This window comes from Anabrus simplex, chromosome 9 (assembly GCF_040414725.1).
Source record: "Anabrus simplex isolate iqAnaSimp1 chromosome 9, ASM4041472v1, whole genome shotgun sequence".
Taxonomy (NCBI): Eukaryota; Metazoa; Arthropoda; class Insecta; order Orthoptera; family Tettigoniidae; genus Anabrus; species Anabrus simplex.
The window spans coordinates 78,601,253-78,627,553 of NC_090273.1; the positions used below are offsets into that span (position 1 = coordinate 78,601,253).

The 26,301-nt window shown below is 37.2% G+C and overlaps 1 protein-coding gene across 3 annotated transcripts in view; it reads right to left on the minus strand.

Annotated features, from left to right (window-relative positions):
- The window catches only part of LOC136881242 (L-2-hydroxyglutarate dehydrogenase, mitochondrial), a 182,947-nt gene that overhangs the window by 72,920 nt on the left and 83,726 nt on the right, over nucleotides 1–26,301 (minus strand). For all 3 annotated transcript variants that reach the window (XM_067153993.2, XM_067153994.2, XM_067153991.2), the window contains one exon: nucleotides 17,424–17,585. In XM_067153993.2, the coding sequence (XP_067010094.1) occupies nucleotides 17,424–17,585 (162 nt within the window). The remainder of the gene's footprint in view (nucleotides 1–17,423; nucleotides 17,586–26,301) is intronic.

The window sequence follows — 26,301 nt, forward strand, 5'->3', positions numbered from 1 at the left end:
ACAACTCAAAAAATATAAAAATTAGAACTCAGAAGGATGACATACATTTGAACCGTCTAAGATTTGCTGATAATCTAGCTCTTCTGGCCAATTATATTCAGGAAACAAAACAACAAATAAAATCTTTACAGAAAATAGCTCAAAATATTGGTTTGAAAATTTAATTTGAAAAAACAGAAATTATGCTAACTTCTCCTTGCAAACAAAATTAAGCTGGGAGGCCAAGATATAAAAATTGTAGAAAAATTTAAATATTTAGGTAAAATAATCACATACAACCTGAACGAGAAACCAGCATGGCAAAATAGAATACATAAACTGTTTACAGCACAGCATGTTACCAAGAATACATATAATAAAAAGTGTCTCTCAATAGCAACCAAAATGAAACACTACAAGACAGTTACCCTGCCACAAATTACATATGCATCATCATCATCTTCATTTCTCATTTCCAGCTTCCCGGGTCGGGTTGTGAATCAAGGACCTCCATTGCTGCCTGTCTCCCCACCACTCTTCTCCTTTTTCAGGTACATCTTCTGGTTTTTCTCCCCTCTTCTCTGTGAACTCCCACACTGAATATGACCACCTCTTTCGGGGTCTTCCTCGTGGTTTCTTTCATGTTAACTTCTCTGAAAAAGCTTTTTTTTTGGCACTCTCTCTTCGCCCATTCTCATCATATGCCCATACCACTTTAGCTTTGTTGTTTCTATCCCGTCTTGACATTTCAAGATACCTGTCCTTTTCCTTATCACTTCTTTTCTAATTCTATCCTTTCTGGTCTTGCCCTCGATACCTCTTAGGAATTTCATCTCCGCTGCCTATATTCTACTCTCCTCTCGTTTTGTTGTAGTCCATGATCCAGCTGCATAGGTTCGTATGGGTTCATAGTAGGTTGAATATAATACTTTCTTACATTTCTTCGGAACATCTTGGTTCCAGAAAATACCCCTTGTTTGTATTCATTTCCCAATTTCCTCGGTTATCTTTTCCATCTTCTGTGGTCACACTTCCAAGTACTTGAAACTTTTAACCACTTCCAGAATATTACCATTCAGTTTTATCTTTCCTCTTCCATCCTTCCTTCCTTCCTTCCTTCCTTCCTTCCTTCCTTCCTTCCCCTTGTCATCACTATTGTTTTACTTTTCTCTGTGCTTACTTTCATCCCAAATTTTTCTATCTCTTGATTCCACATATCTATTTGTATTTTGCACTTAGGTTTCATCCTCACCCCATATCACTATACCATCTGCAAACAACATGGCTTTTGTTGCCTGTCTTCCCAATCTCTGTTTAATGTTCTTATGAATTTCATCTTATGAATTTAAATTGGGAGAAAGACAAGAACCTGGTCATTGTATTCCTGGATATAGAAATGGCCTATGATAGTGTTATAAGAGATAAGATCTGGGAGTGTGTGAGGAAAAGAAATGTTCTATTTAAAGTTAAGAACATTTTGGTCCGTATTGAATCTAGATTTACACTATAAATTGAGGATAATTATGCCCACCTTTTCAATACAAATACAACGTGACGTCATTAACACATCACGAATTTATTACCTTTCAAATAATTATCCTCAATTTATAGTGTAAAAGAAATGTGCCTGAAGGACTGGGAAAGAAAATTCAGATGTTGTACAAAGACTGTACTAGCTGTGTACAAATTGGAGAAGATCGATCATCATGGTTGGGGACCAAGAGTGCAGTTCAACAAGGAAGTGCACTGACCCTACTACTGTTCATCACTGTTATGGACAATATAATAAAGAACGTCAAGGAAAAGTTAGGTGAGCTGAATGCAGTGGCCTTTGTTGATGATATCATGATTTGGGGTGAAACAGAAAAGGAAGTACAGACCAAACTCAACGTACGGAATTCCCATTTCCAAGAATATAATCTCAACATCAGAAAGACCAAGACAGTGATGATAGCAGTCAACAGAGAAGGGCGTCCAGCAAGTGTAAAACTAGGAGACCACCAGCTAGAGTATGTGGATAGTTTTCCTTACCTTGGAAGTGTAATCTTCAGTGATAATTTGGTCAGAAAGGAAATTACAAACAGATTTCAAAAGGGATCAGAATTCTACCAACAAGTAAGAACACTTTTATGGGATGACACGATTCCAAAACCGGCCAAACTGATGATGTTTAACAGCTATTTCATAACAATATTGATCTATGGTATTGAAGCGTGCACCCTCACAAAAAGAGATTTGTCAAGACTGTAAGCATCAGAGATGAAATTACTTAGATCCACCATCCAGAAGTACAAGATGGACAAGTTAAGAAATGAGGAGGTGAGGAAAGAAGTCGGAATAAAGACATCCCTATTAGACCGAAACGGCACATTCAGACTATGGTGGTACAGGCATGTGATGAGGATGGAGCCTACAAGAACAGCCAGAATAAGTTTGAAAAGACAGGTAGAGGGGAAAAGATCTGCAGGAAGACCCAAAACCCAATGGATAGACATGATCAAGGTTGATCTAGTTACCAGGGGATGGACAGTGGATAATGTTCTCAATGATATGTTGTATATGGACAGGAAGAAGTGGAAGAGCTCATAAACAGTACCTGAGTAACTGGAACTGTACAATGAAGATGATGATGAATTTCATCAATGACTATGATGAATAGTATGGGGGATAGTACAATTACTTGTCGGAGACCAGCTTCAACGTTAAACCATTTTGTTTTTCCTACACTAATCTTCACACTACTAACAAAATTTTTGTACATAGCTTTTATCATTTGCACTTCCACTCTGTTAACTTGTTTTTTCCTTAATGTGTCCCATACCAACTGTCTGGGCACACTGTCATAAGCTTTCTCAATGTCAATAAATGTCATCAATATGTCTTTTCCAAACTCCCATATTTTCTCCATCATATGTCTTAATGCTAAGATCACATCAAACGTTGATCAGTCTTTCCTAAAACCATACTGTTCTTCTTCCATTTATCCTTCTAGCTTCCTCCTCAGTCTTCCTTCCAATACAAATGTCTTAGCTACATGGGTAATAAGGGTGATCCCTTTGTAGTTATTACATTCCTCTTCATCACCTTTTTCAAATGTCGGGATAATTAAACACTTTCCCCACTCTTCTGGGATCTCTTTCTTCCTCCAGATTATTCCTAATAATCTATACAGCAACTGTAGCCCTATTGGTCCTGCTGCTTTTACCATTTCCATAGTTACCTCATCCACTCCTGCTGCTTTACCGCTCTTCATCTTTTGTATGGCTTCCACTATTTCTAACATTGATATCTCCTTTTCTTGTTCTTCTTCTTTCCCCATTGTTTCTTCTTGCTCCTTCTCATCTACCAGTTCACTGTATTTAATATTTAGCAATGCTGAGAATTATTCTTCCCATCTTTTTAGTATGTCATTTCTTTGCGTCAATATCTGCCCTGTTTCAGTTTTTACAAATTTTGTATCTTCCCTATTTCGTAAACTATTCTTCACCAAACCATACGTATACAAAACCTTTTTATTTTCCTTTATATCCTCCTGTAAAGTTTCTGTGAAACTTTCCCAGCTCTTGTGTTTCTCTTCCTGTACTGTTTTCTTACATAACGTTTTGGCTTCTTTATATTTCTGCCAATTCTCTGTACTACTGCTGCCTATCCACTTCCTCTAAGACATTTGTTTCTCTTTAACTGCTTCCTTTACCCTGCTGTTCCACCGAGGAGTCTCCTTCTCCATTTTTATCCCTGATAGTCTTCCAAAGGTGTTTACTGCACACTTTACAAAACCATTTCTCAAACATGTCCATTCCTCTTCCACACTATTCCCATCATCTTTGGGAATTTCTTTCTTCAGATCCTCTTGAAACTTTTCCCTTATTTTCTTTCTCTTTTAATTTCCATCCCTTTATTTTCCTTTCCCTTTTGTCTACTAACTTTGTTATTTTATCAAGTCTTAATTTGGCTACCACCACTTTATGGTCTCTTTCAAAATCTGCTCTTGGAATTGCTGTCACATCTTCCAGTTGTCTACGTTTCTCCTTCTCCACCAGAATAAGATCAATCATTGTCTTTGTCTTTCTATCTCCCCAACCATATCTAGTTATTTTTTGTGAGTTCTTTTTTCTAAACCATGTATTTCCAACAATTAATCCATTCCTTCTACGAAAATATATTACCAAATCTCCTTCTTCTTCTTGGTTCCCGTAACTATAGGGGCCAATTTTTTCTTCTTTTCCCTGTCTGTCTATTCCAACATGTGCATTCATGTCTCCCATTATTATAACCTCTTTGTCTTCAATACAACTTTCCTGTTCTTCTAGAAACTCTCTTAAACATTCATCTGCATTCCCCGATTGGGGTGCATAAACCTGTATAAAATCCTAGATTCCACTCTCAAGTCCAACTTTAATTATCCTCTTACTGATCTGGTCAATTTTGTCCACATACTGCACTAGGTCTTCTCTCAATATGACACCAACACCATTTGTTGGCATCTTTCCTCCACTCCAATATAATCTATACCCTTTCTTCAATTCTTTTTGACCTTTCCCCTTCCATTTTGTCTCATTCAATCCCATCATTGCTATGTCTTGTCCGACTCGTTTGCTGAACGGTCAGCGTACTGGCCTTCGGTTTAGAGGGTCCCAGGTTCGATTCCCGACCGGGCCGGGGATTTTAACCTTAATTGGTTAATTCCTACGGCACAGGTGCTGGGTGCATGTGTTGTCTTCATCATCATTTCATCATCATCATGACGCGCAGGTCGCCTAAGGGCGTCAAATAGAAAGACCTGCACCTGGCGAGCCGAACCTGTCCTGGGATATCCTGGCACTAAAAGCCATACAACATTTCATTTCATTGCTATGTCTTTCTTCTCCCTATATTCTACGAGTTCTTCTACCTTGCCATTCAAAGTTGTGACACTGATGATACCGATTCTTGTGATGTCTGGTAGCTCACTTCTCACAAACTGCGCGTCACTTCAGGTTGACACCCTAGCATTTTCCAAGGACTTGATTCACTCGCACTCGCTGTTTGTACGATGGGTTTGCCACTCCCAAAGGCATTTTATTACCTTCTGCCAGGTTTTAATCAGATTGCCCCTAACATGGATTCAGACGCCTTTTGTAGCCGCTCCTCTGGAGTACAGGCGCTGTGGATTTGCCTCTTCTGCCATCTTCACCATACCGAATTCCATCTTATCTGCTGTAGATGCCATTGAGGTATTCACCCATTACCCAGGGCAAGGGCTCTCCATATTTATGACCCCAATATATTTATGTTTTTGCCAATATATTTATGACCCCTGGAGAGAGGGTGTCCCAGTACTGTAAAGCCCCCAGGAATTGGACTACCTGTTGGTCCGTGGGTTGTATTAGGTATTTCAACCAGCACTACGTACTGTAGAGACCCCCTATTCGCCATCTGGGGATGCTCTCTGTAGTGGTCAGGTTCCCCTGTTTACTAATTGGAAGTTAACCCCACCCATAAAGGCTGACGTTATTTGGAGAGACAAATTATTATCTGCACACTTCATCTTGGTGCATTTGTATACGGGGGTGAGGAGTAAGGAGGGAGCTGTCCCGGTATCGATAGCGCTGCCTGGTGCTGTCAACTGAATGAAAATGAAATCTGTATTGAATCGAGAATATGATCGATCGATATGAAATTTCTAAACCGTTATCATCTTAAGCCAACAACTATGTCACATACACATTATATAACATTATAAAACATTTCTCGATGCGAATCTTGTTCCTAGCATGAATTCTATACTTTGGCTTTGTTGTGTAAACAGCAACAGTACTAGTACGTAAAGTGTACGCCAGATGTCGCACAACGATGCTTAAGCGATTCATAGTTTGTGTTTCAAAGGTTGCCAGTACGAATCTCGAAGATCGCCGAGGTTGACCGATTCAGCACTAGGGTGTAAATGCACCAAGATAAAGTGTGCGGATAATACATATGCATGTGAAACATTGTTCAAAACAACAAACACAGTTGCAATAGATAGAATACTCAAGTTATAAAGGAAAGAAGTGAGAATCTGTTTAAATAAAAGTTATCAAGTGAACGGAGACTGGAAACTTTGCCCCTTCCACCATCCTCACTATATCGAAGTCCATCTTATCTGCAGTAGATGCCATTGAGGTCTTCACCCATAACCCAGGGCAAGGGCTCTCCATATTTATAACCCCAATATATTTATGTTTTTGCCAATATATTTATAACCCCTAGAGAGAGGGTGTCCCAGCTTCCAATAAGACAGTTTATAAAGAAATAGAACCTGTGACTAGCACAAAGAAAAAGAAATGAATATCATTCTTAAAGCATCTAATACAATCACCAGAAAATAGAGTCAGTAGAAAAATAATAGAAAAATTATTGAAGAGTAAGAGTAAGAATAATATTAGATGGAGCACAGAACTTAAGACATGAGCGAGTTGAATATTACAATAGAAGATTTAAAATACAAAACCAATATACTCAACATATTGAAAGGTAAACACACTAAACTACAGACAAAAATCAACAAGCAGAGAATAGGAAGAGTGATTCCAGAAGCAGAAAGAAAATTACGTTCAGAAAGGCTGAAATGGTATTGGGCTGACAAAAAGAAGAAAAACCCCCATAAACCTGACTAATTAAAATAAAATAAAATAAACAATAATAATTTTATCATCATCATCATCATCATCTAAGGCCTCAGCCACCATGTTGCATATATTTTGATTTGATATCATTTACACAGCTTGTGTGTCAATTTAACAATCTATTTTAATCTACCAGAAAGTAGAATGTTGTTGGGGGATTTCTTGTTCAGTTTTAAATAATTTTGTCATATAAATACCAAACGTGTCACCAGAGATCTTTTACATGCCAGCATCATATGACAAGGAGTTTCAAATGGATTTCATTCTGCCCTTTCAAAATCAACCTCTGGCAGGTTTAAAACGGGCAATCTTGAACCCTGAAGTTGAATGATAAGAGCATTTTTGTCTCATGTTCTATGGAATGGAAGGGTGGACTCAGATCATATACGAAAAACTGGCTTAACCAGCAGACATCTTGTGGATGGGAAAAGTGAGCAATACTGAGAGGCTATGTTTAAAGATAGAAGAACTGATATTTATCAAAAGATTGAAGCTTGAATATTTTGAACACATGGTGCGTAACGAAAAGTAGAGGATCCTACAACTGATGAAGCAAGGGAAAGTAGGACTTTAGGGCCCTGGTTGACTAAGAAATTTATGGCTTAAGAACCTGAGGGACAAGTACCAGAAGAACTTCTCTCTGCTGCAGTAGCTGTGATTGTCACCACCCTTGAATGGAAGATGGCACATGACGAAGAGGAAGAAGAAGAAGAAGAAGATAAAGAAGAAGTAAAATGTTAATAATAAAAGAGGTAATGAAATACTTTATTAATTATATTTGTTGCAGTGTTGTTATCACTTTGTATCAACAATAAGCCTGCAACCATATTGATCTCTTTGTAACCCAGTAATAAGTATGCCAAATATTACTTGCCATTCACTCATTTCTTTTATTACATAGTATGCCTGGAAACAGTTTAAATCAGAAAAACAAGAGGCAATGTGCAATAATGAACAAGACAGAATAAATATTCCTTATTTCAATAATAATGTTATTTGCTTTATGTCCCACTAACCATTTCTTTTAGGTTTTTGGAGACGCCAAGGTGCTGGAATTTTGTACTACAGGAGTTCTTTTACGTGCAAGTAAATCTGCCGACACAAGGCTGACGTATTTGAGCACCTTCAAATATCACTGAACTGAGCCAGGATCGAACCTGCCAAGTTGGGGGCAGAAGGCCAGTGCTCTACCGTCTGAGTCACCCAGCCCGGCTAATGCTTATTTCACTTTCCCTTCCGTGTATTTGCCTCGTGAGACCAACTGAAGAGTTTAATATGACACACCATAAAGTCCAAGCAAACAGCTGAACACGTGACGCTCCAATATCTGCAGGCCATCTGGATGGGCAGCAGTCACCCTGAGAAGCCAAGGCCTAATGCTAGGTTGTATGTGCCTTGAGATTCTTTTAGAAAAATATTTGCTTTTATTTTTTACATCAATTACACAATTTATAGACCACTTGGTTTCAACTTCCTTAGACTTTTCCTCACGCCCAGTATGTTTTCATTCTAGCAATATGTGCTTCTCTCCTTTACTGAGTTCACAGTGTTCGAGGTTCTGAGGAAGTTGTAGTTCCTACAAGGTTTTATTTATTTAATAAGACAAGCAACAGAACTAGAATCATAGAAAATAACTCACTTCTTGAAACTATGCAAAACAATGAACACGTTTCTTTTTTTTTTTTGCTTAACATCGCACCGACACAGATAGGTCTTATGATGATGGTGGGACAGCAAAGACGTAGGAATGGGAAGGAAGCGGCCATGGCCTTAATTAAGGTACAGCCCCAGCATTTGCCTGGTGTGAAAATGGGAAACCATGGAAAATCATCCTCAGGGCTACCGACAGTGGGGTTCGAACCTACTATCTCCCAGATGAGAGCTCACAGCTGTGCGCTCCTAACCGCATGGCCAACTCGCCCGGTGTGTGATCACTTTAACTAGAATTTAGTAGTTGAATATCTCGTCTAGATTATCAAAGTTATATGCTCATTATGCATGCAGCATTCATTTATTTTTGTATTTTTACACCCATACTACTACTACTACTACTACTACTATTACTACCACCATCTCCCCATGGAAGACTGTCAACTATCATAGAGTCATTTTCTCTATTTTGTGTTATCCTTATCAGAGTTGCTGTATCATGAATGGTGAACCGATGTCAAATGTTCCACATCCGGGATAATCTCCCCACCCACGTCCAAACTAACCTTCTAACTTGCCTTGTATGACCAATTGTAACAGGCTGTAATTGTCATGTATGACTGAAACAGGCTGCCTTACCATGTTTTGAGAGAGTTAAAGGTTGATCCAAACATCTGTGGGACTTGACGGCGACATCCATGATTTGACAGCATCTTCCGCGAAAATAAAATATTGTTGCCTTGTAAACAAAGTGACAAGTTCCAACACTTCCAATGACGGCATTCGCCAAGACTTTTAGTGTTTCTCTGCAATCCGTGCTAGCAAAACGTATTCGCTCGCCAATGATATTTTCTTGTTTTCTCTCTTCCCACCTTCCGGCTTCTCAGTTATCTTTGGAGTGCTGTGTTATCTGTATAAGTTTGAACTGATCCTTACCTCCTGAAATGAAAGACGAACTACTGATTGAATTAGTGAAAGCACATTCTTTTTGATATAATTTAGCTGGTCTGAAATACATGAACAGTGGCTTGAAGAAGTGTGTATGGAGCAAAATAGGAGAAAAAAATGGAAGATGAAGGCAAGTAATTATAACTTTTTATTATTTTTTCAGATTATGAAAAACTGTGTGTGATAGTTGATGCAAATTTAATGATTATAAACAATCATACAGGTCTGTGTAATATAATATCATTAAAAATTGACATTCTGAGAACTTCACATTTGAGCATTTCCTGCAGTGTAACTGCCGGTCTCCAAAAAGTGTCTTTTTTGTTCTCAAAGGTTCGAACCTCCTTCAACAGCACAAGGAATGCGTTTCAGCTCATTCTGAAATATCCGTGAAATTTTATATTGTCGCCCATCAACCGGGCGAGTCTTATGCCATAAACTGATAAACTTATCACACTTCTTAAATTAAGCACATAGTGTTTCAAGACTGTTTTATTTTAATTTGTTATTCTTTTAAATCCACATTATATCAAAGTGAGCAAACCGATTTGCATATGTTTTTATCAGTTTATGGCATAAGACTCATAAGTCTTGGACTTGTTGAAAATACGAACTCAGAGACAGTATATTTTTAACACAGTTTCATGTTGTTTATATAGTTTTATATTGTGATGACGTTGATAAACTTATATGATTGTCAATTTTTCTAGAAACTTCTATCAGCTGATGATGACACAGTGGTGCATTGAAACTAGTACTGATTGAATTATATGTTGTAATTACATCTACGCAACAATTTTTATGTCTTGAATAAGGTGTACCCAAAATTATAATAAAAGTTGTAATCTTGGTTCAATATGGACAAACAATGAAGTTTATTAATTTAACATAAGTTGCTGTGTTGTGGAGTATTGATGTCAACGGTAGTAAGTGTGAATGCTCCCCTCTTCATACTTGTGTTTCATTTGGACAATGTCAATTGATCTATAAGAGAAAAAAAAAGGTGAAATTAATTTGACTAATAGAGAATGCCTATTGAACGTATTGTAAACCAGGATGTTATCAATACAACACGATACTGTTTAAATGTGTCATAAGGATGCCAAAGACTTTTTAGATTTTAAGAACTATACCCTGAAGTATATTTTAACATTGTTACATAACATTTTAATAAAATTTGTGTCACTCAAGTTTAGACTAAGTAATGTTTATATTGTACAATTGTTATGAATAAGCAGGGTTTTTTTTTTTTTTTTTTTTTTTTTTTTTTTTTTTTTTTTTTTTTTTTTTTTTTTTTTGCTATGGGCTTTACGTCGCACCGACACAGATAGGTCTTATGGCGACGATGGGATAGGAAAGGCCTAGGAGTTGGAAGGAAGCGGCCGTGGCCTTAATTAAGGTACAGCCCCAGCATTTGCCTGGTGTGAAAATGGGAAACCACGGAAAACCATTTTCAGGGCTGCCGATAGTGGGATTCGAACCTACTATCTCCCGGATGCAAGCTCACAGCCGCGCGCCTCTACGCGCACGGCCAACTCGCCCGGTAATAAGCAGGTTCATCAGCAGCTGATGATGACCTTAATAATGGGTTGAAACTGGTACTGTGTTTTTAACGTGATTGAAATATCTTAGGTACCTTATATAATAAAGTATTGCAGACGACGTGGTGATCTGGGGTGAAACCGAAAATGATGTGGAGAAAAAGCTGCAGAAATGGAGTCAAAAGTTTAAGAGGTGGATGGACAATGGAGATTATTGCCTAATGCAGTGGTTTGTAGGGAAAGTGAATCTGTAATAGATACGATGAGAAAAAGAAGAATTGCCTTTTTCTGTCATCTTTCTAGATTAAATGATAATAGGATAATAAAACAAATATTTAATTACTTTTGGAAAAGTAAAACAAAAAATAATTGGTTTAAAGAAGTTCAGAATGATTTAGAAGAGCTGAATATTACAATGAAGCAAATTGAAAATAGAGAAGAAAAAAGGATTCTCAAGAACATACAAATAAGATTGTCATTAAAAACTGTACAACACAAACAATATGTCATATCTGATGAAGAAAGGGCAGCCAGGTCAGCCAGAATGAAGAGGTTTTGGGAAAGGAAGAAGATGATGCAAGCTAAATCTTCAGTTAAATCTTTGTTAACATAAATGTATTTGGGTTTGATTTAAGTGCTCCAATGTGGGCGTAAACTATGTAAAAAAAATAATAAATAAATAATAAATATCAACAAGGCTTAGATGGTGATGATGAAGTTACAGAGGGGAGATGACAAACCACAAATCAGAATAAATGACACCAAACTGGTCAGAGTTCCAACGTTTAAGTACTTGGGTAATATAGTATCAAAAGACAACCTTGCAAAATATGAGGTGGACAGTCCTATTAGCAAGGCAACTCAATTTTACCGCCAAGTAAGAAAACTGCTGTGGGATGAACAAGAGCCATTAAAAGCAAAAATTACATTATATAAATCATATTATACACCCATCCTCACGTATAGCTTGGAAACTACCACATCAACAGCACAAGACAGCTCAAAACTCCAAGCTGCAGAAATGAAGTTCCTATGCACCATGTTACAGAAGAGCAGGAAGGACAAGTTCTGGAATGAAAAAGTTTGAGAGGAGGTTGGAATAGGAGACTCCCTACTACAGAGAATTCAGAAAGCAAAACTGAAGTAAGCAGTTTGTCCATGTAAGAAGAATGAGTGCAAGCAGGACTGCAAGAAGAGAATATGAAGAAGTAAAAGGAAAAAGACCAGTGGGCAGACCCAGAGGAAAATAGACAGATCTGGTGAAGAAAGATATCGAGGAGAGAGGACAAGATTGGGAGAAGATTATGAGGGAACAGCGGTACATTGACAAAGATGGAGGGGACTCGTACACCACACCTGGGTAACTGGGAGATGGTCAACAATGATGATGATGATGATGAGTGAAGTACCTCCTTGTCGTTGGTGACAAGGTCTACCAATGGGAGCTTGAACATTCTGCCATACATCACATTTCAAAGGCCTTCGCCCAGTTCAATGTCCATCCTTCAACACTATAAAGCAGCACTGGTAACACAACACTTCACAACACGCCAATAAATTTCAAATTGGAGGTCACCGTTGTATACAAGATGTTTTAATTTAAAAAACACACTCTAACACATCTAAAAGGTACTTAGTGTCTCAGGTAATAACTAATCTGTTATCACAAAGTGTGTGCTGTAACAAGACTACAGACCATTCTGGATTTGTAAAATGTTAGTACCTCCCATAAACAATAAAAACTCTATTAAAGATAGAGTTTTAGAAAGTAGATCATGTGAATTGAAAGGCCTACACATAAATGCACAAAGCATGAAAAATAAATTTGATGATATCCAAATTATCTTAGATCAGATTAAAGAAGTAGATATTCTTGCAATCTCCGAAAATTGGTTAACCAACAAACTAACCCACGCTTTTGAAATAAAAAACTACACTTCTCATCATGTGGTAAGAGAGCATATAGGTGGGGGTGTTTTGCTTTATGTTTCAAACAAATGGAAAAGCAATGTTATAAATGAAATAAATAAATCTCATAGCATACTGCAAGTCATGATTACAAAAGTAAATCAAGATATGAAATCATTACCATCTATAACCCACAGGAAAATAACTCGCCAAGTTTTATGTTCGATCTAGAAAATATCCTAAATAGTAGTTCAGGGCATACTTCAATAATACTTGGAGATTCAAATATAGACTTGCTTTCAACCTCCAGAAACAGAACTTTGTATGACAATTTAATAACAACTTACGGCTATATAACATGTAATAACTACGGCCCGGATTTTTAGGTTTTAACCTATTATTTTCCTCGCTATTTATTCATAAATTTCAATATATTTATTCTGGAGCAGAATATGTGAATTTCATTGCACCTAAAAAACCTAAATGAGGGGTTGACACCTAAAATAACCTAAATAGCTGTTTTACCTTCTTCAAATAAAGAAGGTTATTTCCGCTGCATTGTAAAATTATTTCCACCGTGATTACAAGCAGTAGGACAGAGATAGTTCATGTTACTACCGTTAAATCAGCTCCTCCCATGCTTCCCACTACACATGTGACATCTGGAGGCTCCTTGATGCGTCTGATAAGTCAGTTGGAACGTAAACAGTTTCGCCTCCAGTCGTCCATAGAGAGTACAGCCGGCAGCATGTGTGGTGACTGGTTCCTGTAGTATTATCTAACCGTAATTGTTGTATAGCGAAACAATGCCTAAATCGCACTTATTAAGAAAATTGATTGCTACAGATGGTCGAGTAGTCTTCTGTCAGGTACCTCTTTTCACCTGAGCCGACACTCGCTAGGAAACTTGGCTGTCTGCTGCTATTTACTATGAATGACTTGGATGAAACAGAAGCTTCCTGCATCGCCAAGGCCAAGAAATCGCTCGAGTGCCCGACCATCGTCGCTTCCCTAGCATATATTAAGACACATTTTTGTTTTATACCAGAAGCTATTCTCCAGTTGGAATGTGCAATCTTGCCACTCAAAGATTCCCTGGATACCATTGGCAATGTTTCCAGAAGGGAAATACCTGGGCCATTGGGAGTGGCATGTTCTTCGAAGCTGCAGAAGATTCTTCAACGCAATCCTGGTTTTGAAGATATGAAAATTATCAATTCAGTATTACAGGGAAAAAAGTATTCAGGAAAATTACCCCTACAACTAATGCATTAGCATCTACGTACTACGCCCAATGACGTCATGTTCCATTGAAAGAAGTTTTTCGTCATATAAGAACGTGTTACGTGACAACAGGAAATCATTTACGCCAGACAATTTGAGTATGTACGTTGTTATTTACTGCAATGCCAAAAAATAACCTATAAAAGAAACAGTAAAGTGTATTCTCTGTGTATTTTTATGAATATGAATTTGAATATGACAATGTAAACTTTTGTGAAATAAGTACATAAATAAATTTTATAGAACTACGAAAACGGAAAAGTATTGCTTCCTGGAGGCAAAACCTAAAATAACCTACTTTAAGAATACAAGAAACCTAAAGTGAAGGTTTATGCCACCTAAAAGTCTGGGCCCTAGTAATAACAAACACCCAACTAGAGTAACGAAAACAACCTCCACATTAATTGATCACATACTTGTCACAAATAGTAGTAAAAAATGTCATGTATACAATATAACAAATAACTTAAGTGATCACTACCTACTGGTATATGAAATTTCTAGTGAAAAATCCGTTTCAGTAGTACCAATAATCAAAGATAGTGGTAAGCAATTTGTAAATTACAACAAATTAAATCAGTACATCCTACAAAATAAATTTAACTGTGAGGAAATGGATATAAACACTTATTATAATAAATTTATTGAGTATATTAGCACAGGAATTGAAACCAGCTCAATTTCAATAAAAAGAAAGAACCCCAAAGACATTCCCCTAAAACCTTGGGTTACCCAAGAACTAATAACACTGATTCACATCAAAGACTCACTGTTTTCAAAACTAAAGTGAAAAAAACCCTCTACAGAAGTAAATGAAGAATACAAAAGAATCAGTAATAAAATAACCAAATTGAAAAGAGAGTTACAAAAAAGGTATTATGAACACAGATTACAGAATTGCAAAAACCAAAAAGAAACATGGTATGTAGTCAATGAAGTGTTAAATAGGAAGCTTGGACATAAACATGAAATCAGCCATCTGGTGGTAAATGATGTCAGCATTACAAACACAGAGGACATATGCAATAATCTATATGAACTATATGTTAACGTAGCTAAAAATATAAGAAAAGGTCTTCCTGAAGATGAGCAAGTTCATGGCAGCACAACAGCTGAAAGTCAAAGTAACAGTATTTTCATGTCTCCAACTGATGAATGTGAAGTGCTCAAAATTATCACTTCGCTAGAAAAAAAAAAATTTAACAGAAGATAAAATAACCAATGTCATGTTAAAAACCTGTGTTGAAAGTTTAGTGCCATATATTGTGGAAATTATTAACTGTTCAATTCTCAGTGGAGAAATACCCCAATTACTCAAATGTGCCAGAATTGTACCTATCTTTAAATCAGGAAATAACACAGATCCATCCAATTACAGGCCAATTAGTATATTATATGCAATTAGAAAACTCATAGAAATGGTAGTAAAAATTAGATTGGTAAATTTTCTGTGTAAAACTAATTAGTTTTCCAATAATCAATATGGGTTTCTCCCAAATAGAGGAACTGATAATGCTGTATTTGATACAGTAATAGATGTTCAAAAGACCTTAGATGAAAATAAATTAGCAGAAGAGCTACTCATAGATCTTAAAAAAGCATTTGACCTGGTTGACCACAAAATACTTCTGAACAAGTTAAAATTAGCAGGAATTAGGGGTTTAGCACACAAATGGTTCCAAAATTATTTATCAAACCAAACACAATATGTGATGATTAATGATACTAAAAGTTCTAAGCAGCAAACAAAAACGGGTGTACCGCAGGGCTCAGTACTAGGTCCTATTCTATTTTTGATTTATATTAATGACATACAATCTTTAACACTAAAGGGAAAATGTAAAGTATTTGCCGATGATATCTTAATAACTTACAAAGGACTATGTGAAACGCAAATTATGGAAGATTTAAATTGTGACTTGAACAAGTTATCGGACTGGGCTTTATCTCAAAAAAAAGGATCATAAATGTGACTAAAACAAAATACTTAATCTTTCATAAAACAGCCCATAAGATCACAGCGGTTAATACTGTTACCGTAAAGGACCAAGTAATAGAGTGAGTCAACTCAGCTAAGTATCTTGGTATAATATTAGACTCAACACTTTCCTGGAAAAGCCACATTGATTATGTAATCAGCAAAATTAATAATAATAATAATAATAATAATAATAATAATAATAATAATAATAATAATAATAATAATAATAATAATAATAATAATAATAATGCTATGTGCTTTACGTCCCACTAACTATTTTTTCGGTCTTCGGAGATGCCGAGGTGCCTGAATTTAGTCCCGCAGGAGTTCTTTTATGTGCCAGTAAATCTACCGACACGAGGCTGACGTATTTGAGCACCTTCAAATACCACCGGACTGAGCCAGGATCGAACCTACCAAGTTGGGGTCAGAAGGCCAGCGCCTCAACTGTCTGAGCCACTCAGCCCCGCAATCAGCAAAATTACCCCTTAGATAGGAATAATGCACAGATTAAGATACAGTAATTTTTTCTCATCAACAACTGAAGTGTATATATTATTCAATGATCTACCCACATCTAACATACACAAGCTTTATTTGGGGAAGGTGTAGGAAAGATTATATTAATAATTTGGAAATCCTACAAAAAAAGAGCCATCAAAATCATGTATGGATTCCCCTTTCTCAAACCGTCACATGAAGTTTTTTCAGAGTCAAATATTCTGCCATTCCATAAACAAATTGCATTTTCGTCAGCAATCTTTATGTATAAGCTAGACAGGAAATTAACCCATTCTACTGTTAACTTCTCCCATTTTAGTGAAATTCATGGATATGAAACTAGAGGATCATTAAGGATATATCCCTCTCACTCTAATTCAGTAAAGTACAGAGCGAAAGGCATAGAATCATCAATGTTTAGAGATTATAATGTGTTGTCTCCTGTTATAAAGAACTCTAAATCGGTTATACATCCTGTATGTTTTAAGAAAAAACTGAAGGAATATTACTCTTTTACAGATATCTTAATATAATCTCTATATAACTTGCTTTAATTAATACAATAATATATATATATTGTCCATATTTAATATATTACAGCTATGCAATATCTGAATATATTTCTGAAAAAATATGATCCTAACATGTTTAAAAAAAAAAAAGCAATGTCTTAGTTATCCAAAAATGTACTTGTTACTTTACAGAAAAAACTACTGTATATGAAATGTAATTACTGTGTCGCCTTAAGAAAAGTATGTACTGTATTGTCCCTATCACGAGCCAGAGGCTCATGGGACCTTTTGTCACCAATAAATAAAATAAATAAAATAAAAAATAAAATCTGAATGTATTGCATTAGCTTAAAACACGCATAAAAGATCGTGCAAGCCAGGGTAGAAGCTTCAGGCAGAAATTTAGGAAGTATTCTTCCTAGTAAAAGATATTTTTCTAAATATGCCCTGATGATATTTAACTGAAATATCTTACCGGATAGATATTTCCCTTCACTAAATGATTTTTAGCTGGGTTCAGCAGCAAGTATTCTCCTCGGACTGGGATTATCTGAGGTTCACGGCTACAACCAGACAGTCGAGCCAACCGATCAGAATGAAGCCCTCCGCATACCACAGCATAGCTGGCATTTACAGTCTGAAACAGTAAAAGCATTCTAATAACCAAATTATTCCAATGAAACATTTAACAATAATGGCTATTATAAGTGTATTTAGTCATAAATGTGAAAAATGTATGAATTTCTATAGTCATCATCTCATTTCCCCTTGTCCAGCTCCTACCAGGTCAGAGTGCTGATGGTACTTCTCCACCATCGCCTCTCCTTCTACCACTCCTCTTCAGTAATTGTGTTTCAGTCCAGTCTTCTTTTTCTTATATTGGTCTTGACACAATACATCCATCTTGCTCTGGGCATCCATCTTGCCCTCATTCCTTCTATCTTAGCCTCCAATAATTGTTTTTTTCATCCTTCCCTCCTCCATCCCCATAACATATCCAAACCATCTCCATTTATTCTCCACCCTATCACTCAGTTTTTATACCCCTATCTATTTTCTGACCTCAGTATTTCTTACTTTGTCTCTCCTTGTATCCCTCATGAACTTCATCTCACTGGCCTCTCATTTAAAAGTTTAATTATATGCTTGTTATCTTGTCCTTTGGAAACATCTCATTTCTAGGTGTCAAAGTTTCCATTGCATACGTTGATATAGGGGTATAGTACATCTTCTACATTATCTCTTTACCTTTCATAGCAACTTCTCTGTTCCACACCAGGTTCCTTATATTCTGATAGAATGAATTTCCCACTTGTACCCTTCTGCTGATCTCATTATCCAACCTTCAATCTTGCATTATTTCACTTCCCAAATATTTGAAGTATTCAACAACCTCAAGGTTTTGTTTCCTGATGTTAATGATTCCTTTTCTATAGTATATAAATATTATTTGAACTGAACAATCTATTCTAGATTCTTACTGGGTAGGGTAGTGTATTATCCGCACACTTTATCTTGGTGCATTTACACCCTAGTGCTGAATCGGTCGACCTCGGCGATCTTCGAGATTCGTACTGGCAACCTTTGAAACACAAACTATGAATCGCTTAAGCATCGTTGTGCGACATCTGGCGTACACTTTACGTACTAGTACTGTTGTTGTTTACCCAACAATGTCAAAGTATAGAATTCATGCTAGGAACAAGATTTGCATCGAGATATGTTTTATAATGTTATATAATGTGTATGTGACATAGTTGTTGGCTTAAGATGATAACGGTTTAGAAATTTCATATCGATCGATCATATTCTCGATTCAATTCAGATTTCATTTTCATTCAGTTGGCAGCAACAGGCAGCACTATCGATACCGGGATAGCTCCCTCCTTACTCCTCAAGCCCGTACACAAATGCACCAAGATAAAGTGTGCGGATAATACTTCGGCCCTCTACTTCACTCCATCCTTAATGCACTCTCCTCACTGTATCCTTCCATCTAATCCTGGGCCAGCCTCCAGCCCCTGTCCCTATCCTTGTATGCCTGATTTGGCATTCTTATCATGTGCCCAAATCACTTCAGCTTCTCCAAATCAATCCTGCCCTGCCATCTCCCAACACCAATTCTCTGTCCAGATGCTCCACTGTTTACCCTATCTAGTCTGGTTTTTCCTGTGATGCTTCTCAGGTACCTCAACACTTGCTTTTCTCAGTCAGTGTCCAGGCAGCTGAACCACATGCCTGCCGGTTGCCGTCATCGTCCTTTCCCCTTATCCAGTTCCTGCTGGGTCGGGCATCTAATGCACTCTCCACCTTCCTCACTCCTTCCAACATTTTGTCCCAGTCCAGGTTTCTTCTTCTTGCACTCCTCTTTATTGAAATGATTCACCTTGTTCGAGGTCTCCCTCTCGCTCTCTTTGCCTCAAATTTCATCTCCATCATCTGTTTTGGTATTCTTTTCTCCTCCATACACACTTCTTCAAGCCACTGTCCATGTATTTTGGATAAGCTAAATTATATAAAAAAGAGTGTGCCTTCACTAATTCAATCAGCAGTTCATCCTTCATGTCCAAACCACCATAATTTATTGTTATCAATTCTATCATTTAGGTTTTCTATTCTGACTTCCTTTCTCACTCTGTCTTTCCTTGTCTTTCCTATCATACTTCTTAGGTATTTCATTTTGTGACATGTACCGGGAGAGTTTATACATTTCGCCATCTTCAAGTAAATTTTTGATCATTTAAAATTGTATTAAATTTCACCATCAAAAATTCTGGGACACCCTGTACGACATGTATCCATTTTTCTGGGACTTGCACTAGATGAAAGCTTCAAGATGTTTCCAACAAGCATCCAATTAAACATTTAAATTTTATTGGTTTAAATAAATTGACAGGTAACTCCTGTGCTGTCACTGGTCATTAATTTTACTGTGCCATTTGTGGTTGTACCATCCAGCGCGGGCTACCTTTGGGAAGCACATCGCAGGGTGTCTTAATTCTGTCTTCAGCATCACGTAGAGCTGACGTTTTGACCTGGAGGTCTGAGCTCCATGGGAGCTCTGGCTTCTCTTGGGGTAAGCAAATCTTACAGTTCCTAATGTAACTTTATTTTATTTCATGTTTTAATTTGTTACAGGAGTTTACCCGTCAATCTTTCTATCAGAGATCAATTGTCATTTATGATATTGTAAAGAGGTCTTACATCCATCTTCACCTCGGCACATTTCTAACAGTTTTGTAACTTAATTTTCCATTAAGCCTGCTCTCAGTAATTCTCATTCATTTTAAAATGTTTTCCTATGACATGTACTTTATTTTTTTGGTGAAGGTGGGTGCTTCATAGATTCGACTTGTAATTTTCTTTGATGCAACTTCATTTCATCAGGGTTTGTTTTCCTTTTTGTGTTTATGCTACCACAACCACAACCTAGTAGAGTACCTTCTGCTGTCCACATCTTGCCATTAGTTTCCGTGTATTTTACCTTGTTTAATTTTGATTTTATGACATGGTTTTAATAATTCTAAATTTTATTCAATGTTCCAAATGTTTTTTTTTTTAATAATTGTTTTATGTATGCCCCCAATCGCCGCTACACATTTCACTGGCTTGAATTCTATTCTCATCCCTACTTGTCACTATTCAGGTCTCAGCTGTATAAGTCAATATGAGTGCATAACACATTTTGAACATTATCTTTTTACACTTCTTTCCACACAAGATTTCTTATGATCTGGTAGAATACATTGCCCTATCTCTATGTCCAGCCTTGTTTCTGCATTAATGCACACCCCAGAGCAATTTCATGGCTTTAACCACCAATTTTCAAAATGTCTTTCCCTTGTCTTTCTCCTCTAGAAATCACCTGGTCTTACTTTTCTCTGTGCTGATTTTCATATGACACTTTTCAATTATCGATCATTCTAGGGGCATCTTTGATATTGGTAATAAACTCGGTCTTTCCAATGTTGATCAGGAGACCTGTTTTAGCTGCTAATGAGTGAAGTGTTTGGAGTTGCATAGTAACCTCTTGTATGTCATTTGCTCGTAAGGTCAGGTCATTGGCAAAGGCCAAGCATGGGATCCTTAGGTTGTCTGCTTTGATCCCCATTCTTAATCCAGTGTTCACTGGTAGGGATCTGGTCCATTCCCTGATGAACTTTTCTGGGAAACGGTTAAATAATATGCATGAGATCACATCTCATTGCCTCACTCATTTTGATTCAAAAGCTCACTATCCCATACACACTTCTTCAAGCCACTGTCCATGTATTTTGGATCAGTTAAATTATATAAAAAAAAGTGTGCCTTCACTACTTCAATCAGCAGTTCGTCCTTCATTTTGGGAGGTTAGGATCAGTTCAAACCTACACAGATAATCAGAGTACTCCAAGATAACAACCTCTTTGGGTGCAAATTCACAGAAATAAATTAGTGCAGTTTTCTCACAATCTGTTGTAAACAAACCTTCATGGACTTCGCTTTGCTATTCTGTTTTATTTTATTTTGTAGTGTTCCGTTCAATGAGAGTTATTTACTTCTTTATAGATATATATTGTTATTTAATTGATTATATACATACTACAGTGTGTTTCTAAATATGAAGTATGGCAAAATATATTGGAAAATGAAAGTGACAGATCTGACTTTGAGGATATTGAGAATGAACCAACAGATTCTGAGTTGGATTCGGAAGCTGGGATGAGTGGCTCAGACGGTTAAGACACTGGCCTTCTAAACCCAACTTGGCAGGTTTGATCCTGGCACAGTCCGGTGGTATTTGAAGGTGCTTAAATACGTCAGCCTCATGTTGGTGAATATATTGGCACGTAAAAGAACTCATTTGGGACTAAATTTCGGCACCTTGGATCTCCAAAACACAATAAAAAGGAGTTAGTGGGACATAAGGCCAATGAAATTATTATTATTATTATTTGGATACGGAATGCGCACCAGTCATTTCTTCCCATCAATTATCAGAAAGTGAAAATGATGACGAGCCTGCAATACTGCAACCTATCACATCCGGGCTAAGGTTATGCCTCCTGAGCAAGGCATGAAAATACACTTTCCCTAATATTTTCAAGAATATACCTCTCAGAGTGATGTAACTTTTGCTAATGCATTACAGGTACATTATTGACAATTCATATATCTCTGTTTGTTTGTGACACGTTTCAGTTTTGCGTACATATGAGCAAATTTTTATTATTATTTTGAATTTAGGAATTCCTCTTTTTGAACAGACAGATAGTCAAAATACATATGCAATTTTGTGTCAATACGACAATCCTCAGTGTATTAGCTTTATGTAGTGAAATCGTACAGTGTCCTGTACAGCTCATTGGCAGTATCTGCATCTTTCATTCCCATTAAAATCATTTCAGAAGTCGCATTATTTACAGCTTACTGGGCAAAAGGAACATCCCTGGGGCTTGATCGGCATGTAGTAAGAGCTGGAACCACAAAAGATAGCCCGACAGACAATGGAAAGGTGGGGTTGAAACTAGCCCCCGCGAGAAAAGTGCTCTCTAGTGTAAGACAAAGTAGGGAATAAGACGCGATGCAATGTACAGTCTAATATGCCCAGATGTGTGGCCTATTTTCAAGGCACCACACTAACAAAAGAAAACTTCCTGTTTTTCCTGCATGTTTCACAAAGGCCAACGTTGAATCTTGGCGCGTAAAATTATATGACATTCTGATCCAGACATAGGAAAAGTATGCACATCAATGAATAGAGCTGAATTGTTTGTGTATCCCAGACTGAAAATATGGAATACTTTATTCATGGGGTGAATTGAGGTCACCAGATGTCTACATGTAATTTGCTGCTAACACATGTGAATACACCGCATCCCCCAAGCCGAGAACTGGCCGCAAAGTTAACTCCTCCCATAAAGAGACGTGACTGCTCTAATTAAAGGCAGGAGCTTGATTACCTAAAAACTGCCGATCGAATTGCAATCGCACTTGACTCGAGTGAAAGAGGGACTCGAGATCTATAATATGCAACCTTTAAATGTCTTGAACTCCAGTTATTAATGGAGCCAATTTCCTTAATTCAGCTTGAAGGAGCCTCCCACCCCAAGGACCAGCGAGCTGACAATATGAAGCAGCGCCCGGCCCATGCTGGGCAGTCTCTTGACGACTAACAAAAGGCGAAGTTATTGTCCGTCGCGATTGTAAACCAGATAACCTGGGAGTGCGTTTTGTGAACTGTGTATTAGGAACTGGAACAACAGCCAGTTGAGCCTAGGCAAAGGTCTCAGTTGCTGTACATAATTAAGTAGACTGCTAGAAATATCTGAAGAGTAAATAGCGGGGGTTGGCTATGAACAATGCCTGGCATAAAATTACGACCCAATATCAGTCAATTAGTGGTATAAAACTCAGAGCAGTAAAATTTGGCAGTAGATACAGCATCGACAGAGACAATTCTCTTATTCCAAGTAAAGGTTTCTTAAGTTTTAAGAGTCAACCCACTCATTCCTGTTAATGTGTGCCGCCACTGACTAGAGTGATCTGCCTCCATAAGGGAAACTCCTGTGTTAAATTCTGTGTATGTGTCATTGTAGCCAAAAAGGAACATGTGACGAGTGCTAGAGCTGATACCAATAGGATTACTTCAAGATTTGTAGCAGTTGGACGAGCCGATCAACATGAGGGGCTGTCACAGACCAGGTTTGAAGGTTGATACTCTCGTCTACAGCGCTGAGAAGATGATCGAGTAGAACGCCACCATGGATTTCCCGTGGAAGGAAAAATGACAACCAAACAGATGAGTTGATATCATTTTATTTCTTAGCATGATAAAAGGCAACCAGGATTTTCTTTAGTTTAACATATAAATACTGTAAATAACGCATGTCCTAATATTGAATTTGATTTTTGGTTTGTCATTTTAAAGAAAATTTAGGAGATAAGTATTTTTTTGGAGTAGTTTGTTGTTAGTAAGTATGAGAACCAGGGGCAGAATAACATTTTTAGCATTCCCGGAACAGGATGGAACCAATAGTGAGTGATGAATGAGGGATACCATGTCCAAGAAGTTGCTATTAATTTCAATATGGTTATTGTGGGAAGATTGACAGCTAGGAGCTCACGGGTCATTCAGAAAAACGAGAGAGAGAGAGAGAGAGAGAGAGAGAGAGAGAGAGAGAGAGAGAGAGAGAGAGAGAGAGAGAGAGTGTGTGTGTGTGTGTGTGTGTGTGTGTGTGTGTGTGTGTGTGTGTAGTGCTGCGATACCGGGGGGGTTTGAGTGAGTGGTCAGAATGTTTATGGTGAGCGAAGAGAAATATCAAAGGTTGAAAAAGTAATAATGATAGCCCTATCTAGGATATGCGTTATGAGAAGTAATGATGAGGCCGAATGCCCAAAAGAGGAATTTGAATGCTATAAAGCCCCGAGGTAATCGACATGAAGATTGAGAGAATCAAGAGTAAACGAATAATGTTCCTTGGGAACTCTGCGGTGATATGAAATAAATGATTGGGGCGATAAAAAGTGTATCTTTGGAAGAGAACTAGCTGCTGTAATTATGAAGGGTTAGTAGGAATGACCGCCCCACTGACCTAGCCGAGCACAATAGAAGAGAAAACGTTTCTTTTGTTCTTTCTCCCCTATGTGCAGGGCAGTGTGTCCTGTTATTGTTGTTTAAGTAAGGCCGTGGGTCCCTAGATTTCGTACTATTTTTTCTTTCAATAGTTCAGTTTAAGAACACTCGTGTTAAATGATAATTTAGATGGTAATTAAGATATGTATCCCCCCCACCATGTGGAGGATAACAAGGCAATGGTTAGCTAGGGATTTTCAGATGTGTATCTCTCAATCAGAAGGAGTCCTATTCGAATCCAGATGACGGCCAGGATGAGCCGGCGTGTGCAAGCTTGCCTCAAGCTTTTTCCAGGGGCAGAAGAAAGTGATACCTAAGTTTTTCTAACAGAAATGGCCTCATTTGTACATAAAGTGTACATATGATTTTGTTCAGTGTATTATTTCATTTCTTCAAGTTCAAACAGAACCGATGTTCATCGTTGTTTTTCTCAGTGTCAGGGTTTAAGGCAGAAGTTTGGGGAATTTTGCTCGTTGTTGTGCTTTTTTTAGGTAAATAATTTTCTCATGTGTTAATTATGTAGCGTAGGGATCGATTAGTTACGTGCTAAGAATAGAGCATATTAGGCAGGGGACATTTTCTCAAATTATATCATGGTAATCAACTGCAAGAAAAAATTTCATACAGAAAGATGGATGATGTTTAATTGCTAGATTTTGATTATATAGGTACCTCACTGCCAGATGAAGTCCATGATGAGTTGAGCTCATTGAACACCCTTCAGGCGAATCAATTAATTTTGCATATTGTTTTTCTTCTCCTTGAGTGAAGATTTTTATTGTGATCGTGTTTTTTCTCCTTATGTCGCAATTCAGGAATAAATTGATAAATTAATATTTGTGATCCCATTACATGATTCCCGTCATTTCTATCAGTGCTAAGCAGTATCCAGTATATAGTTGAACTCAAAAATCCTACATTAGATAAGCCTCCAAAAAATCCTACTTTCACGTTAGATAAGACTCAATCTTAAGTATTTTTCTTATTTTTTCCTTTTCTTTGAACCTCACCACCCCGCAAGTGCTCTAGTATGCCGACGCTCGCCCAGAGAGTAGAAGGAGGGCAGTTCGAAGCCCGTGTTGGCAGTAGTTGCTCGTCAGGTTTTACAGATGCATTATTATGCTTGGGTCTCCTAGTCAAACCCAGGAAGTATGGAGTAGATATATAAAACTTTGTGGATTTATTTCATAATTTGTGGATATTTTGAATTTTATTCAGACAAGTAATAGTTGCCAAATATGGCTGCCACAACAATATTTAACATTGCCAAGTTGATATAAAACTAACGCACACCTCCTTTTTAACCCTGCAACCAGTGACTACATTGCCTCCAACTGCTAAGCATTTCGGAGAGTTTTTAAGCAACTTTTCATAAAATCACACAAAAGAGAATAGCTGACTAATAAATATTATGTAATTTTATTTTTTAAAAATAGAGAAAAATATAGGAAGAAATCAAACTCAGCATTTTAGTGTCTTAAGGGTGCACTGATGAAGCATTCTACACAAAAGAAAAAAGTCTAAATAGTCCATGAAGTTCTAGGCAACACACAGGTAACAAAAATATCTTTAGCAGTGTTGTGTTATGTTACAAAAGAAATGTGCAACATTTTATGCTGATCAATAATATATACACTTTTCTCTATCTTGAACTGTTAATATTATTATTAACTTTATTGGCCACAATGGACCACTTGAGTCTTCCATGTGCACTCTTCCTTTGAAGGTTGTACTGTTT